Source organism: Ursus arctos, unplaced genomic scaffold (genome assembly GCF_023065955.2).
Source record: "Ursus arctos isolate Adak ecotype North America unplaced genomic scaffold, UrsArc2.0 scaffold_3, whole genome shotgun sequence".
Taxonomy (NCBI): Eukaryota; Metazoa; Chordata; class Mammalia; order Carnivora; family Ursidae; genus Ursus; species Ursus arctos.
In genome coordinates this window covers 75027100-75042920 of record NW_026622985.1, presented here as the reverse complement: position 1 = coordinate 75042920, position 15821 = coordinate 75027100, and the positions used below count along the sequence as shown (strand labels likewise).

General features: G+C 39.3%; 1 protein-coding gene across 10 annotated transcripts in view; it reads left to right on the top strand.

Moving 5' to 3' along the window:
• CADPS2 (calcium dependent secretion activator 2) overlaps positions 1-15821 on the top strand; it is a 513662-nt gene that overhangs the window by 104409 nt on the left and 393432 nt on the right. For all 10 annotated transcript variants that reach the window (XM_044387950.3, XM_044387934.3, XM_044387928.3 and 7 more), the window contains exon 2: positions 13045-13158. In XM_044387950.3, the coding sequence (XP_044243885.1) occupies positions 13045-13158 (114 nt within the window). The remainder of the gene's footprint in view (positions 1-13044; positions 13159-15821) is intronic.

Below are 15821 nucleotides of genomic sequence, written 5' to 3'. Positions count from 1 at the left end.
CAAAGTCATGTTTATTTGAATTACTTTAATTTCTTACAGTATGTCTGGCATTCTGTGTGTTCATCTTGTATGTTTTTTAACTTGTAAATTTGGTGTAAGGTCACCATCCCCGGTAAGATTCAGGCATGTTCGAATTACGTTGTGAGGACGACCTTTCCTGGGCATGTTTCTAACTTCTACCACGCTATGCGTGCTGAGACTTCTGCCTCAGTAGAGTAGGTGGCTGAACCTACTGTTTGGTATGTTAATTCCCCATGCCCTGGAAATGACATCTTGTATCATTATTTTTAATGAGAAATTTCCTTTATATGTTAGCATTTGTTATGTGCTTTCCAAGCAGACAAGATTTCGGATTTAAGTTCCTATATCTTCAAACATGACTCATAATTACACTACCCAGAAGATAAATCTATTTCTTTGTCATGAGTAAAAATCTAAAAGTTGCTTTTCGTCCTGTGTATCATTTTTCTGTTTTTCCATTTTATGTTAGCTTCAACTTCACAATTAGGATTTTTGACTAGTATGCTCTGTAAATAAATGGAAATCAATTCACTGAGGCCTCTCTACATTTGGTTTAGTTGAGTGGATGTCTTAACTCATGGATACCAGATCCAGCAATCCTCTAACCTAGCCGAACATGAAACCCTCCAGAATTTACTTGAATAGCTTTCCAGGTTACTGTATTCAGAACTCTGAAGTAGTAGTCTTCAATATCTGCATTTCTGAAAAAAAGTTTGAAAGATTGTGATGAGCAAGGTTTGAGAAACTCACTGGTTTTTCATTCTTTTAAAAGCGGTCACACTTGCTCTTAGTGGTATCTCCTCTATTTGTCCAGTTTTTGTCTTGCACAGCATATTGAGTTGTGTTGTGAAAAATTTCCTGTGAGCTTCCTTTTCAGATGGCGCTGAAAAGATAAAGGAGTTGGAAGTGACTGCAACGGTGACACATTGTCAGGTCCTAAGAGGCAGAGAAACACAAGGCAATGCAGAGAACAGAGAGAAGATGTTATCAAAGCCTCAGTGAGTCAGAAGGTAGAATACAAATACAAGTGTAGGATACCCAGTTACATTAGAACTTTAGGTAAACAGTAGGTAATATTTAACGTTAAGTATATCCCAAGTATTTCATAGGACATACTAACACTAAAAACTACCCCCAATACATGTTAGCATAAGTATTTTATCATTATCCATTGCTGACGTGAAATTTAAATTTCTTGGGACAACCTGTATTTGGCAGCCTTACCTGGAAGCCCACCGGTGTAAAAGGAGGCCATGGTATCCTGCTTAGACTCAGCAAAAAGTGACCATTCAACTAAGATACCTTATTTTATTTTCAGTGACTTGAAAGCTAGCTTTGTAGTTGACAGAATAAACGATTTGCTTTTTCTTAGTGGGGAAGTGTCTATATGGTCTGGTTCGACCTCACTTTGTGTACAAGCGTACTACACATTTGCCTTTACTTCCCAGCAGTATTTTGTACAGGAATTGAGCATTGCTTTTAGAATCGAAAAATCTAAAGCAAATATTTACGTCGTTCTAGTCTAGGTGTTCACTTCTTTTAATATTAATCTTGAAGGAGGACTTTTATCCGTTTAGTCTTCACAGACCCTTGAATTTTCTGATACAGTGTTATGCCATGACATTGTGGAGGTATAATAGTGTTCTTTGCTGGCTAAAATTTTGTTAGGCTAAAGAAGGAAGTAAACAATTCCCTTTGAAGGGATAATGTGATCTTTGCAGTAATAAACGAGTTAATTCATTTGAATTCTTAAAGTTGTTTCAGCTAAGATTTCTGTTTTAGGTACAGGCGAGAATTTTATTTGTTAGGGAAATATTGTTAGGCATTAGGAAACCTTAGTCTTTATCTCTTTGATGCAGTTTTCCGGTTCAAGCCTCCTTATTGGAAAGGTCAGGACAGAACAGCAGTGCTAGTTTGCCTACATAATAGTCCTTCTCTAGCTACAGTTCTTCCTTAACCAGATCCTTGTATTTATTCAGATACCAGACCGCCATTGTGCAAGAGTGGCTGGATTCCTCTTGAATCCCCATGGTGACTCATGATTCATCAGTCCTGACACTCTTTTCTTGACTTCAGGGATTTCTTTAGGAATGGACCACAAATCCTTTCTGGATGGTAACATGCAGGGAGAAATCCTACATGTAGGGGTGTGCTGATTCTGGGGAAGTTTTCTCAGTCTATCCATCTGTCTGAGTAAAATCTTTGGTTTTTGTGATGGGAGGATGCTTTGATAGAGTTAATATGAGTTTCTTTGGAGGCAGGGAAACTGAGGACAAACCAGCACATTGAGGATATTTACAGATGGAAAAGGCCTGGATTCTTGATAACTTCGTTGAGCAACTGAATTAACTGATCTGGAACCCTCCTTTCTTGAGATGTGCCAATCAACCCCTTTGTTTAATAGGCCCTTTTGTGTTGGACCTTCGGTAACCTTCAGTCCAGTGCACTCGAACCAAATTAAAGAAGTAAGGTAGATGCTCTCTTAGTCTGCCACTGTGTGTGTCAGAGGGATGGGTCAACAAAGATGGCAAGCTGAAATTTCATTTCCCCTTTTTACAGATAGCCATTTCTCATCTATGATGTATCTGCTTTAGAAGGAAAGCAAAAACTTAAAACATTTCAGAAGAAAGCAAATAGAGATCATATTTTCTTGCCAAAGCAGTCCCAGAGCACTTATTAGCTCCTGGAAAAGGCCATTGTGTGTCTTGGAGTAGGTCAGCATGTTTAAGCTTTTAGACAAGTACACAGTTGTCTGATGCTGAGTCTGTCCAAATTCTTTGTGACGAATATAAAATCAGTTTCTTCAGCATACGGAACTTTGCCATGAAATACCAGATGGTACCAAGGCACAAAGTTCTTCCTGCCGGAGAACAATATCATCTGCAAAACAGAACTACTCACACTGCAGCTCAGCAAAGAAATCCTTTGCTGTTTCTTAGGCCTCACTGAGTTTGGTCATGAGCTTATTTAGACAACACACAGTCTATCTTGGAATTTTAAGACTGTCTTCTCCTAACTCCTCACTCAGTTATGTTACTACTAGTGTCTTTTGCCAGTGGTTAGGACAGGATACATGCCCTGAAAAGCAATAGTGTATGGTGATATGCTCTTCCACTTGTAGGTTCTCTCCCACTGTAGATGAATTCATAACAGCAAATATTATATTTAGTGGGAGTGAGGATATATAGATGACTGGCATCCCTGTGTAAGGAACATGTAATTTAGTAAGGAGAAAGTCCTGGTGTGCAAATGATAGGGTACATATGAGGTGCACAAGTGACACAGAGGATGGGATGACTTCATTTGAGGGGAGCAGGAGGAAGGAGATTTCTTGGAGGTTTCATTTGGGTTACTTTCTAAAGGAAGAAAGGAAATCTAGGGAGAGGGAACTAACACGTGTTGAACAAGCACAATGAGGTAATGATTTGGAGGGAAAGAGAAGAGCTTTTACTCACCCAGTCAGGCTGATCAAATAAATCATGTGATAGCTTTGCTAGGCTCTGATGGTCCTATGTCTTGAGCTGGGTACAGAGAATGATTTGCTCAAGAAGAAACCCCAAAGGTAGCCAATGGCTGAGTGTGCTAGTCAGATGTACCTGGGTCTGCCTCCAAATGAGGTGAACCGGACCACTTTCTTACCTGCGTCTTAGCTTCATATTTGGCACAAGGAACCTACCTCATAGGGGCTTAGAATAATCCTTGTAAAGAGGTTAGAAGTAGACTTACTATGTGGTAAGGGGTCAATTAGTATTAGCTATTACTAGGTATTAAATTACACATTTATTAAGGGTGGTCAAGTGAAAGTCCTATTGTTTCAAAAGGACAATCCTCTTACCTACCTTGACGTGGTCTACCAGATTTATAGGAAGCCAGGACTAGAACCTTTGGCTTATGACAGACTTTGGAAGTGGTGAGGTGGCAGAACATGTACTGTTTCCTGTTTCCTGCTTTTTTAACATCGTTGATCTCGGAGTTGACTTTTCTGGGAAGCCTTATTGATTTTCATCAGATCTTAATGGAGGAGAGGGTGAATTTTGATGGCAGTAGGAACATCTCAGAGTGCCTCATAAGGTTTGTACACCCATGGTCCTCTCTGACTTGCTTGACAGCAACAGATTGCTAAGGCTGTTATGATCATTGGTGTGTTCGTCAAGGTTCTCTAGAGAAATAGAACCAATAGGATACAGATCTACGAGACTTATTACAGGAAATGACTCACATGGTTAGGGAGTCCGAGAAGTCCTACAGTCTTCCCTGTGCAAGCTGGAGAACCTGGAAAGCTGGTATAGTTGAGTCTGAGTCCAAATGCCCAAGAACCAGGAGCTGTGATGTCCAAGGGTGGAAAAAGATGAATGTCACAGCTCAGGGGATTGAGAACTCACCTTTGATCAGCTTTTTTCCCGTTGGGGCCCTCAATGAATTAGATGATGTCTGCCCATATTGGTGAGGGTGGCTCGTTATTCAGTCTACTGAATAAAGTGCTAATCTCTGCTAGAAACACACAGACCTACTGAGAAACAGTGTTTTACCAACTCTAGTCAAGTGGACAGATGCAAACCAAGTGTGATAATTTTTATTTGCTTTTGATGAGCTTATTAGGATGAACATTAAAAGCATTCATAGGTCCATCTCATTCTGAGTAGTGGGTAAAGCGGATGCTAGAACGAATAAGAAGGTCTTAAAGGAGATTGTTGGGTAATGAGAAGATGTGCCAGTTTGCTGTCAACCTGTATTCATGTTCGGGAACACGCAACAGTCCTACTGAATAACTGCTCTGCACGTGACCGGATTGTCCTTTGTAAGATTAAACTGAAAGAAGACTGTCAAGAACATGCCAGTGGGGACAGACAACGTGTAGTGATGGGGTAAAAATGATGGCCTTGGATTGAGGTTGCCTAGGTTAGGATCTTGGTCCTATGACCTAACTGGTTTTGTACCTTAACCTCTAAGCCCATTTTCTCATCCATAACGTGAGACTGATAATACCTACTTCACTCTCTGGCAATGAAAAATACTAGGCAGATCCTTAGGTATTGTCTTTCGGCTCTTGTTCAGTTTCTCTTGAATCGGTCTAACCATAGGACTTTGCTACAAGCTGTAGACTGTGGGTCCTGTTGCTGTGAGCGAAGCCACACCTGTTGGGCAGGGTGTAGCATGGCCCCGTTCATCTGCCTTCAATGGCCGTTTGACCATCACACACATTTCTTATGCCACTGCCATCCAAATGAAATGTGAGCCATATAAGGAATTTAAAATTTTCTAGTGACCCTTTAAAAACAGGTGAAAGTTATTTTAATAATTTACCCTATATATATATATGTCATGTTTTTCAGTATATCACCAATACTTATTGGATGCTGCACATTTTCTGTTGCACCGAGTGTTTGAAATATGTTAGACTTGAGTGCATGTCACCTTGGATTAGCCACACTTCAAGTGCTTGGTGGTCTGGCGTGGTTATGTGCTGGACAGCTGAGCTCTGGGCAGTCTGTCGTTAATTGTCCATCTGCATCCATCTTAAGATTGGTTTTGGTCTCTGACTTCGGTTTTGGAAATCAATGTGCATTTTGTTGTTGTTTCACCATGTATTTCTAAAATAATAGCAGTTACAAAGCATTTAATGTGTTAAGTAGTTTTTCCCCTATTATCTGGTAACAGCCTTATTAAATCCTATGTTACTGTTTATCCTCATTGTTTAGATAAGGAGCTGCAGACATCGAGGTTAAGTGACCTGAAGACCCTACAAATTGTTGGGGGATCCTGGAAACTGACAAAGGTGGTCTGACGTCAGAGGCTGTGTTCTTCATTACTGCCCCATTTGTCCCCTATAATCTTGTCCATGAAATAGGTGAACATATCTGACAGCTGTTTTCTGGTGCATTGTGGTGGATTGAGGTAGTCTTGAGGTTGTATAATTGCATGCTAGACCAATTTTGTGGGGGTAGGTGAGTATGAGTGGAAGATACGGCTATACTCATAAGGAATAGTTTCATAGCAACAGGTGTTCGTTTGTTCGTTTGTTCACTTTTTCATTTAGAAAAATTTGAGCATATTCTGTGAGCTAAAAATCATGTTCTTATCCTGATGCAGATTTTATTCTAGTGGGGAGGGGTTAAAAGCAAAAGAAGCCATCTATGGGACATCAGATGGTGACAGACACCTCTTGGCCCCCGGGGGGTTGTGACCAGGAGGGAAACAATAGTATGGTCAAGAGAAGAAATATAGGCTTTAGATGAGAATATTGTTTTAGATTCTTTCCCTGGCTCTTAACCAGATGTGAAGTTATGCAAGGTGCTCAACTTCTTTGAGCTTAATGTCTTCATTTATAAAATGAAGATAAATAATTTACAGCAGACTAAGATTTAATGGACATGTGTGGAATGTGTTTAGTACAGCATAGCAAGGAAATTGATAGACTTCATGGCCTGAACGTTCCTAGTTGCAATATTCACCAGCAGGTCCCCCCAGTCACATAAGGGCGTGTAAGCTTGCTGTGGCTTGAATGTAACTAGGAGGCCAGTGAGAATATGGATAGAAGTAGTTCACTTAGTAGCCGAGTAAGCCTAGCTTGGAGGCCATTTGTTTGTGATGAGGTGGGGTTGTGCTGTTCTGTACTCATTGCTGTATATATTTCATTATAAAATGTTAAAATAGTGCTTGGGAATTTAGGGCTTTTCTGTCCCCACTTTCAATACTGTGGGACAATAGAATTCAGTCTGCCAAAATAATTTTTACTCTGCCTCAGGCACTTAAACTCCGGGGTTCGCTGTTCTTTGGGGCAACTTTACTGGATAAGGGTTTTTTCATATAAAGTAACCTATGGAATGAATGTTTTATCTCAGAATTACGATAACCTTACCAGCAAGGGATGGTGGTAATATGTGGCACTTTCTCCTTGGTTGGGTATCTCATTGGGATTTGTATGCATTAGGATTTGGTTTGGTCACATATTAGTAATCTCCAGTTAAGAGTAATCTGTACATACAGAGGTTTATTTCTCTTTTCATGTAAAGGAAATTGGGAGGGGGGTAGATGGTTCAGGGTTACAAGGGCTGTTCCCCATTGAAAAAGACATCAGGCTTTATCTTATGCTATCTTTATGGGCCAACCTGAGTGTTCCAGCAAACACCTCAAATTCCAACTAGTAGAAGAGGAAAGAGTTAAAAGTGTTGGGTTTTCAGCTACCTTTTAGGGTTTCCTGCAAGCCACACACTCTTTTGCTTTCATCTCCTAGGCCTTAACTTGGAAATACCAATGAAGGCTGTTATTTGTAGTCTTAGATAGGCATATTGCAGATATCTGTGCTTACAGAAGAGTGCAGGAAAAGTTACTTGGATAGGAAACTACAAATAGCAGTGCCTCGCACGGGATTTATAACCGTATGAGACATGGTCACAGCCCCTTTGTTATTCTGTTCTGATAGGCAGTTTGGAGAAGTTTGTCTTGGAAACATGGAAACACTGATTATTTTGCCCCAGTGGTTTTGTGTAGATCTTTCTGATGGAGTGTTAAGGAGGGAAGAAGAAGATAGCACCTGTATGTTAGTCTTTTCCTGTGTGTGTGTGTGTGTGTGTGTGTGTGTGTGTGTGTGTGTGTGTGTGTATTTTTTTTTTTTTTTTTTTTTTTTTTTTTTTTTTTTTTTTTTTTTTTACTATATCTCATTAACAGGTATTAAAGCTTTGCTTGTGCATTTCAGGGACCATCTGTGTCTGGAGTAAATCCTTTTACTTCCTTGAAAAACATTTGTCAGTATTTCTTTGAGGTATGTGCACACACCATCATCCACCCTCCAATCCTGGAGGTACCATGAGGTACCATACCCTCAAGCCACCTGCCACTTTGCTGTGGGATCTGTGATCGCCTTTACTTACCCGGATATCACACAGCCCCCACCACAAGTGTGAAGACTCTGAATGGGGGAACACAAGTCCAGGCAGGCTTTGCACAGTAGTGCTTGCTGGGTTCCTGAGTTCCTGATTCTCATAAATGATTGGTCTCCTGCCAGTCAAGATACTGCCATAAGTCTTCAGTTGATTGTGACTTAGAATGTGAAAAGGTTAGAATCTAAATTGAACACACACACACACACACCCCTAAGAAATATAAAACATCTCTGAACTTTGAAAATTAAGCGTTTTTCCTGCGACAGTTATTATGGATAAATTATCACTGCCAGCCAACATTCAAAAAACGTAGCTTTCACTGTCAGTATTCGAAGTGTTCTGTTTATAAGGCTAATCTCTTGGCTGTATTTAGATATTTGCAAGGGTGTTTATGTTCTGGTTAAGTTTCTGCAATTTAGCTGCATATAAAAAGCTCTCTAAAAATTCCCACTGGATAATTTTCACATTAAAATTTTCTCTGTATTTGAAAAATGTTATTCATTGGTAAACATACTAGTGTGGAGGCAGTATATGGGGAAAAACGAAAATAAAGGATCAATCATGGTAAAGTCAACTGCCCCAAAGAGTGTTAATTGATTGTCAAACTGGACGAACCCGTGCAGTAACAGGTTTCCTGGTTCTTAATCTGAATTGAAGGTTTCTTAAAATGACCTGGACAAAGACCTATGGATTATACCTTATGCTAGTGGACATAAAGCTAAAATAGTTCCTTGGTCATTAGGTGAAGGAATTCTAACAAAATATTAATCAACTGGAACAATGGATCAAATCTAGCAAGATGGAACGTGGCTTAATAAAACATGTAAGAATGTTTTAGAAATTTTTGTTGATAAGGATGATGTGAGTCAGTTGATGTGACTGCCAAGAAGAGTTAATTTGTTTTTGCTGTGAATTAATAGTGCTTAGAATGTGGGAAGCGGCCCTCCCACTTGTCTGTGTTGGCCACACTATCTAAGGAGAATTAGGACTAGCACATTTTAGGAAGGACATTACTATTGTAATGAGTTTCATTTGTATATTACAGCTTTAAATGTGCTTTTTTGTACTTAGATGTAACTGAGTTTTATTTAACAATTGAATGCTTAATTTATGAGCTAATTGGAGAGTACCCTTAGGATGTTTAAGAACTGGCAGTTTATCCTAGAAAGGAGAAGACTCATGAACAAGCCAGCATGTGTCTTCCAGTTTCCGAACTGCTTTGTGGAAGAAGGGAAGTAACTTTTAGGCTGTTTTGTCTTTGTGTTAGAACTAGGATTGTGGGAAAGTCATAGGGGAAACGGGTTCAATTCTTGAAATTTAGTATAGGCTTTATTGTGAGGTAATGAAGGTGTGTGTGCTAATAGACTCAAAGGGAGGCTGAGAAAGGACCTCATAGGGATTTTGTAAAGATGAATGCATTGATAAGAATATTGAATAGGATTACTGGTTCGGTTCTGTTTTTGGTCTAAATATCAAAGAAATTCTCAACCTTGAAATGTTAAATGTTAAAAAAAAAAATGGGGGACTGTCAAGTTGAAATCTTCTACTTGAAAGGAGAATTGAAAATTCAGTTCATCTGTTGTCCAAGTCGCCCTGCAGGATGATCAGATCTAAATTATATGCAATGGATCAAAATCATTCTGAGTTAAAAGATGATGTGCAGAGTTGCCACCATAACTTATTTTAAATCTAAATTAAAATTTTAGTGAAGAGTCCTGTGATTTAAAATTTTAAAATGAATATAGCAGTATAGGTTGAAAAATCTCGCTTATTTTCCATCTGTCCAGTGCCCACAGCCATTCTTCCTCCATAGTTTCCATCTGCATAAGGAAACAAATTCACATACGTGTTCTAATTTTGCCCCTTTTCTATGGGAGTGGTGGCTTATTTTTACATACTGTTCTATAACTAGCTTCCTTCTCCCCCAGATATTTTGAAGATGTTTTCATATCCATACATAAGGGAACTTGTTTGTTTTTCTTATGGATTTAATGGTATTGCCACAGTTTGAATGTAGTATTTATTAGCCCTTTATTTATGAAAATTTAGGCTGTTAGCCCCCCCCCCCCCCCCCCCCCCCCCGCTGAGCTTAGGGGTAGGGGATGACTAGCTGCTACTGTGCTAGGAGCTAAAATTGGCCAAAATTAACTGCAAATTACATTCAAGCCTTCCCCTGTAAGTTGCAAGCCTTCAATAGGCTCCAGAATTCCAAAATATTTACATCAGCCAGAAACTGCCAATGCTTCCTACTCCACCATCTTCCTAGAATCCTTCCTCTGTCATGTAGATTTAATTTGCATTTTACTTATTATGAATGAAGTTAGGCATGTTATCCAAGCTAAAGAGTAATTTCTCTAAATATATCCATTTTGTCCATTTTTCTGTTGACTTATTGGTCAGTTTCTTAATAGTTTCTGGGACCTATGTTTGGAAACTAGCTCTTAAAGTTGGAAATTACACACATTTTTTTCCTCAGTCTTTTTCTAGTGATTTTGCCCATAATATTTTTGGCATACACAGTTTATTTTTAATGTTTAAATTTATGACATGGGGATTTGGGTTCATGGTTAGAAAGGTCTTTCACATACTAGCATTAAAAGGAATTTTTTTCTTGTACCTTTACGGTTTCATCTTTTTATAGTTCCAGTGAATTAAAACTTTTAATGTAACAGTATGTGTGATGGTACGATTTAATTTTTTTTCTAGTTGGCTACCCAGTTACTTTAACACCATTGATTGAATAGACATCTTTTACTACTGATTTGAGGTGTTATAAAGGTATTTTCTAGTACATATCTGAGTGTATTTGGATCTAATTCTTGGGTCTATTCCATTAGTCTCTCTGATGATGTATAATAGGGCTTATTTTGATAATGCAAAGAAAGTTTATAGGGAACTCTGCATTCTAAACAGCTGTCCCTGCTGCTAGACTTAAAACTTAGTTTTTTTCCTCCTAATCTTTTGTGGAAATATAGACCTCTATACTTAAAAGGTACTTATTGATTGACTTCTTATATTTCACTATAATATCGGTTGACATTTTAGGTCTTAAATGTACCTGCAGTAATTGTTTTTTGTTCATGAAAACGTTGAAGTCTGATGTTTAGCCAGGTACCTCTGGCACGTTTGAACTATACCAGCATTGTTGAAGTTCCCAAGAAGGTGGTTTGCTCAGATCTCCTTTCCTTGATTGGTATTTCCATGCCATAATCCCCAAAAAGTAAGTCCTTGGTACAGTGGTGAAACAAACCCTGTAAAGAACAGAATGCACCTGATGGAAGAAAATTGAGGTTTTCAGTTTTTGAAAGCTGTTGACTTTTTTTTGTTTTAATCAAATGACGGAGATGGGGCAAAGGCTCAGTAAGACCCCCTCCAGTCCATAATTTCTATATTTGTCCATGTCCATTATGTTACCTGGACACTTGGTTTGCTAGTTGAAGCCCTTCCTAGCAGCTCCTGGGCTTGGCAGCTAAAGTGCTTTCAGCTGTCTTGTTCTCAGCAACTGCTGTCCTGTTTCCATCTGGTCCTTTTGTGAGCCGTGCTTAGAGAGCTGAAGTTGTGGACTTAATTGACCTTGCCAGTGCATACACAGAAAAGGTCCCAGCTTTGATGCTCTCCATATTACGGAAGTGGAAAGTGTCATATAATGGGTGATGGCTCTGCATTTGAGCTTGGTTTAGCTTTCCCTAAAATGAAAGCGATAACCTTAAAGAAATGGAGTGGTCTTTTTCCTTCACTGCTCAGGGGAAGAGGTTTTTTAAACTGGGGTACAGTAGGACAGTTCTCTACCAGTCTGTTGCTACCAGCAACAGTTTCTCTACAAACTGTCTTGTTAGATTCCTGAATAACCCCCCCTTTCCTTTTTTTTCTTTGAAAACACTTGTCTCTCCTATTTGAATGGCATTTTAATAAGCCTTTTGAACAGATTTAAACTAAGGTCACATCAGCCTTCACTTCGAAGCCAAATCCTACCCGTTTGTCTTCCTTTCTAATGCTTTCATCATTTTCTCCTCAGCACATTTCCAAATGCTTCACATCTCTCTGTAGAATCCAAAACTGGACTGAGTTCTTCAGTAATGGGATGAGGATCAAATGAAATGGAAAGATCACTCCTTTCCTGTTCCGTATGGTATCTTGGAATTGTGTTTTATCTGCAAGACTGTTCTCTCAGCAGCTGAGCATTTTGAACTGCTGCCTGACCTCCTGTGCCCCACCTCTGGTGAAGTCTATGCCCCATGGTCAGGGCTGAGTTCAGGGACAGTTGCACAGGGCTCCATGCTTAGAAGGGCCTGTGCTTGGTGTAAAGCTCTGTTTCTACCATCTTGAAATTCTCAATTTTTTAACAAGGGGCTCCTCATTCTCACATGACACTGAGCCCTACAAACTAAGTAGCTGACACTGCTTGTCACTCATGACCAGAGATCATGGTTGGTAAGTTATGGTCATGTCCCACCCACCCTCAGTAATAATGACGGCAGTCAGACCTAGGGTGTAGAAATCTGGTTGTGCACTTGAACTCCCCTCCCCTGGTGTACAGCTCTTCCCTTGGTGTGCTCAAATATGCACTCCCTGTCTGTCTGTTGCCTCTTTGTTCTCAGGATTTGTCTCCTCCTCATTTCTGCATCTCACCTCAAGCATTGAGGTATGTGCATGGAATCCAGACTTTTGGCATCAAAAGATGTTCTTTCCAGAAGATTCTTTCTCAGGGTTCCTCTGCACTCTTCCTTTCTATTATCCTTTATCTAAGGCCGCTGTTATTCCTCTCCAAGGATGCTTGTCCTCTTTGCTCTCTCTTGTTCAGGACAGCTGGCAGTTTTGCACAGCAGTTCATTTCTCATCCGAATTTTAGAATTCACCTGCTTCTGTAAAGAGACCGGGGTAGTAAACACAGGAAATCCATCTGGTGTAGAAATTTATATTGCATTGCAATATTAGGATTCCAGACTATGAGAAGTGAATTGGAAACGTTTTAAAATTGAGCCATCGTACAAGCAGTAAGAGTTTTTTTAGCCTTTTTTTTCCCCTTTAACATAAAGCTAGTTCTAGGTGTCAAATTAACTTTCAGCAATTATAATTTTTAAGAATGGTTACATTTCTCTGATTGGCTCATGTTTCAGCTAATTCCCTCTTTTTCTTACAGCTTAACAAGCAACAATTGCAGTTACTGAAAGAAAGGTTCCAGGCCTTCCTCAACGGAGAAACCCAAATTGTGGCCGATGAAGCATTTTGCAATGCAGTTCGGAGTTACTACGAGGTAAGTTGAAAAAGTTTTGTTTTTGATACTTTGATGCTTTTAAGAAGTTTTTAAAAATGTCTTTCCCATTTTAAGGAGCTCACTAGTATGATAGGAAGGCTGTGAGTTTGCAACCTTCCTGAAAGCACTGTCAATTTTATTTTGCAATTTAAAAATTCTAATTCCACAACCTGGTTTCCAGAGATAAACAGAATTGGAAACTATTGACATCTTTTGAGGAGAAGTAAAGTGCTTAGAAAAAAATCTTCTGGCAGTGATGGATACAGCTGAGTATAGCTCTCTTTGGGTTCACGTGTCTAAATTACCTTTCTAATGGGGATTTCAATAATAAATTGTTGTCTTGTGCCATTTTGTTCCCTAAGCCTTATAGTTAAGGCTAGTACTAATTTCGGCAGGATAAATTGAATTCTCTTGTCTTCCTGGACGAATAATACTACCAATACCCCCTAGCTGTTTGTTGTGGTTTTCGTTTGTAATTCATCAGGTATTCTCCGTGGATTACCCATGAGCACCAGTTTTCACACATGGTCATTAACTGCCTCCGTGAGTTGCCAGTAGTTGTTACATTTAGAAAAGTCCCTTTTTATCCTAAGCATTTCAGAGTCATTGGGGGGAAATGCATTCCTTTTTATTGTGTAGACAATCTAAATCTTTACCTGCAGAAGCAGAACATGCAAACATATTAGGCTAGTGAAAAGAAAATGTGCAGAATGCAGTAGGTCAGATATTCCCTGACGCAGGGAATACCTTTGCATGAAGAATAACTGGATCTACAGATACTTGGTTGGATTTGTAATTCATTGATGGTATGCCTTAGAAGTTACTTCACGCAACCGGGGGGGGGGGGCGTTATATTACCCAAGAGTTGGCCTGTTTAATTGTATAAAGGCCTAGAAGTCTTGCTTAACAAATATGTGTATGGCATGAGTCTCATGACAATAGTGATGTTGTCTAACTGGATTTTTACTCAAAATACTTTAAGACCTCAGAGTTCTTACGTATAGGACATTTTATTTCCTCTTGAGTCAGTCTTGCAAGGTGAAATCTTGCCTTGAATCTTACAAGATGAAATATAAGGGCCCATCCTAGCATCATGTAATGGAAAAAAAGCTAAAAGTCTGTGTTCAGGAAGAAGGAAATGGGGTTCAGGAAAGTAATTTGTAAAAGGATGTAATTTCAAAAATTAAACAGCTCAGTTTTGGTTTGGGTAAATATATTATGGCCCCTGGGCATGTTAACATTAGAAAAACTGAAACTGGGTGAGGGGAATATGTGGGAGCTTGCAGTAATATATCTGCGTATAAATATAAAATTATTCCAAAATACATTCCAAATGGTTTTTTAATATGCTTATTAAATAACTTAATGTGGGGGCACCTGGGCAGCTCATTCAGTTAAACGTCAGACTTGATTTTTGGCTCAGGTCATGATCCTCAAGGTCATGAGATCAAACCCTGCATCAGGCTCCACACTGGTTGTGGAGCCTGTTTAAGATTCTTTCCCTCTGTCCATCCCCTCACCCCAGCCTGGGTTCGCTAACTCCTTCTCTCTTAAAAAAAAAAAAAAAAAAAACCAAAAACCATAAAACACATAATGTGACGTGGCCACACTTTCACAAAAGGCACACTTAAGCTGTGTTGATGAAAAGATTGTGACTTCAGTGAAAGAGTGTCCCCATTGTATTCGACGTGAGGATTGTGTTCTCTTCCGGGTGCCATATATAGGAATGTGGACAAACTTAGAGTTATCTGGTTTGGAACATATCAAGTAGGTTTATGAAGGAACAGGGGATGTTTAATCTGGAAATGGATTAGGTTGTGTTGTATTTGGAACCCACAGTAAAAACAAGGAGTAAGATGGAAATTAAAGTGGGAACATTCCAATCCAACATCAGAGTTTTGTTGCACTGCCCGAATACAGAATGGGTGAGGGCAGCATCCCTGGAGGCTAGACTCTGGCTGCACTTCACAATTATTGGGAAGGCATATTGCCCCAAGAGGTCCTGAAACTCTGCCCTGGACGTAGTGAATCAGAATTTCAGAATCTGTACTTACCAAAGCTCCTCAGATTGTTCTACAATTGGTATGTTTCTAACAGTGGCGTTAGAGGATTATTCGCTGAGATTATTACAGAAAGAGTTGTAAGAACTAAAGAGGTGGCTGGACTGGGTGATCTAGTATTTCTGGCCAGTGTTTACTTCTGAATCTATGTCTACCATGTGTTTGTGCAACCCTCAAAGCAGTGTTAAGACTGGTGATATTAATAATGTGTTCATGGAGACTCCTGGTCGACATTTGGGAGTTACTCTCTAGGTGGCACACAGTTGGTACTTAAACTCTTGAATGGGACATTTTGTTGGATAAACATGGTAAAACAAAAAACAAAAAATTTTTTTTTGCTTCTCAATTTTTTCCTCATAAGTCTTTCTCCTTTATTTTAGGATTATAGTTTTGTATACTTTGCTATAACAGTGCCAGTAGTCTCTCTTAATGTGGTATTTTTTTATGGCCTAATAAAAATACCCAAGTTTTTCTCCCAACGTCTCTCTGGTACAGAGTACAAATACTACCCACAGAAACGAATGCTCACAGATGTTAAATGGCTTGTCTGGTGCTATATATTAAGCGTCTGAGTTAAATCTGAATCTAGGTTTTCAGGCTCAT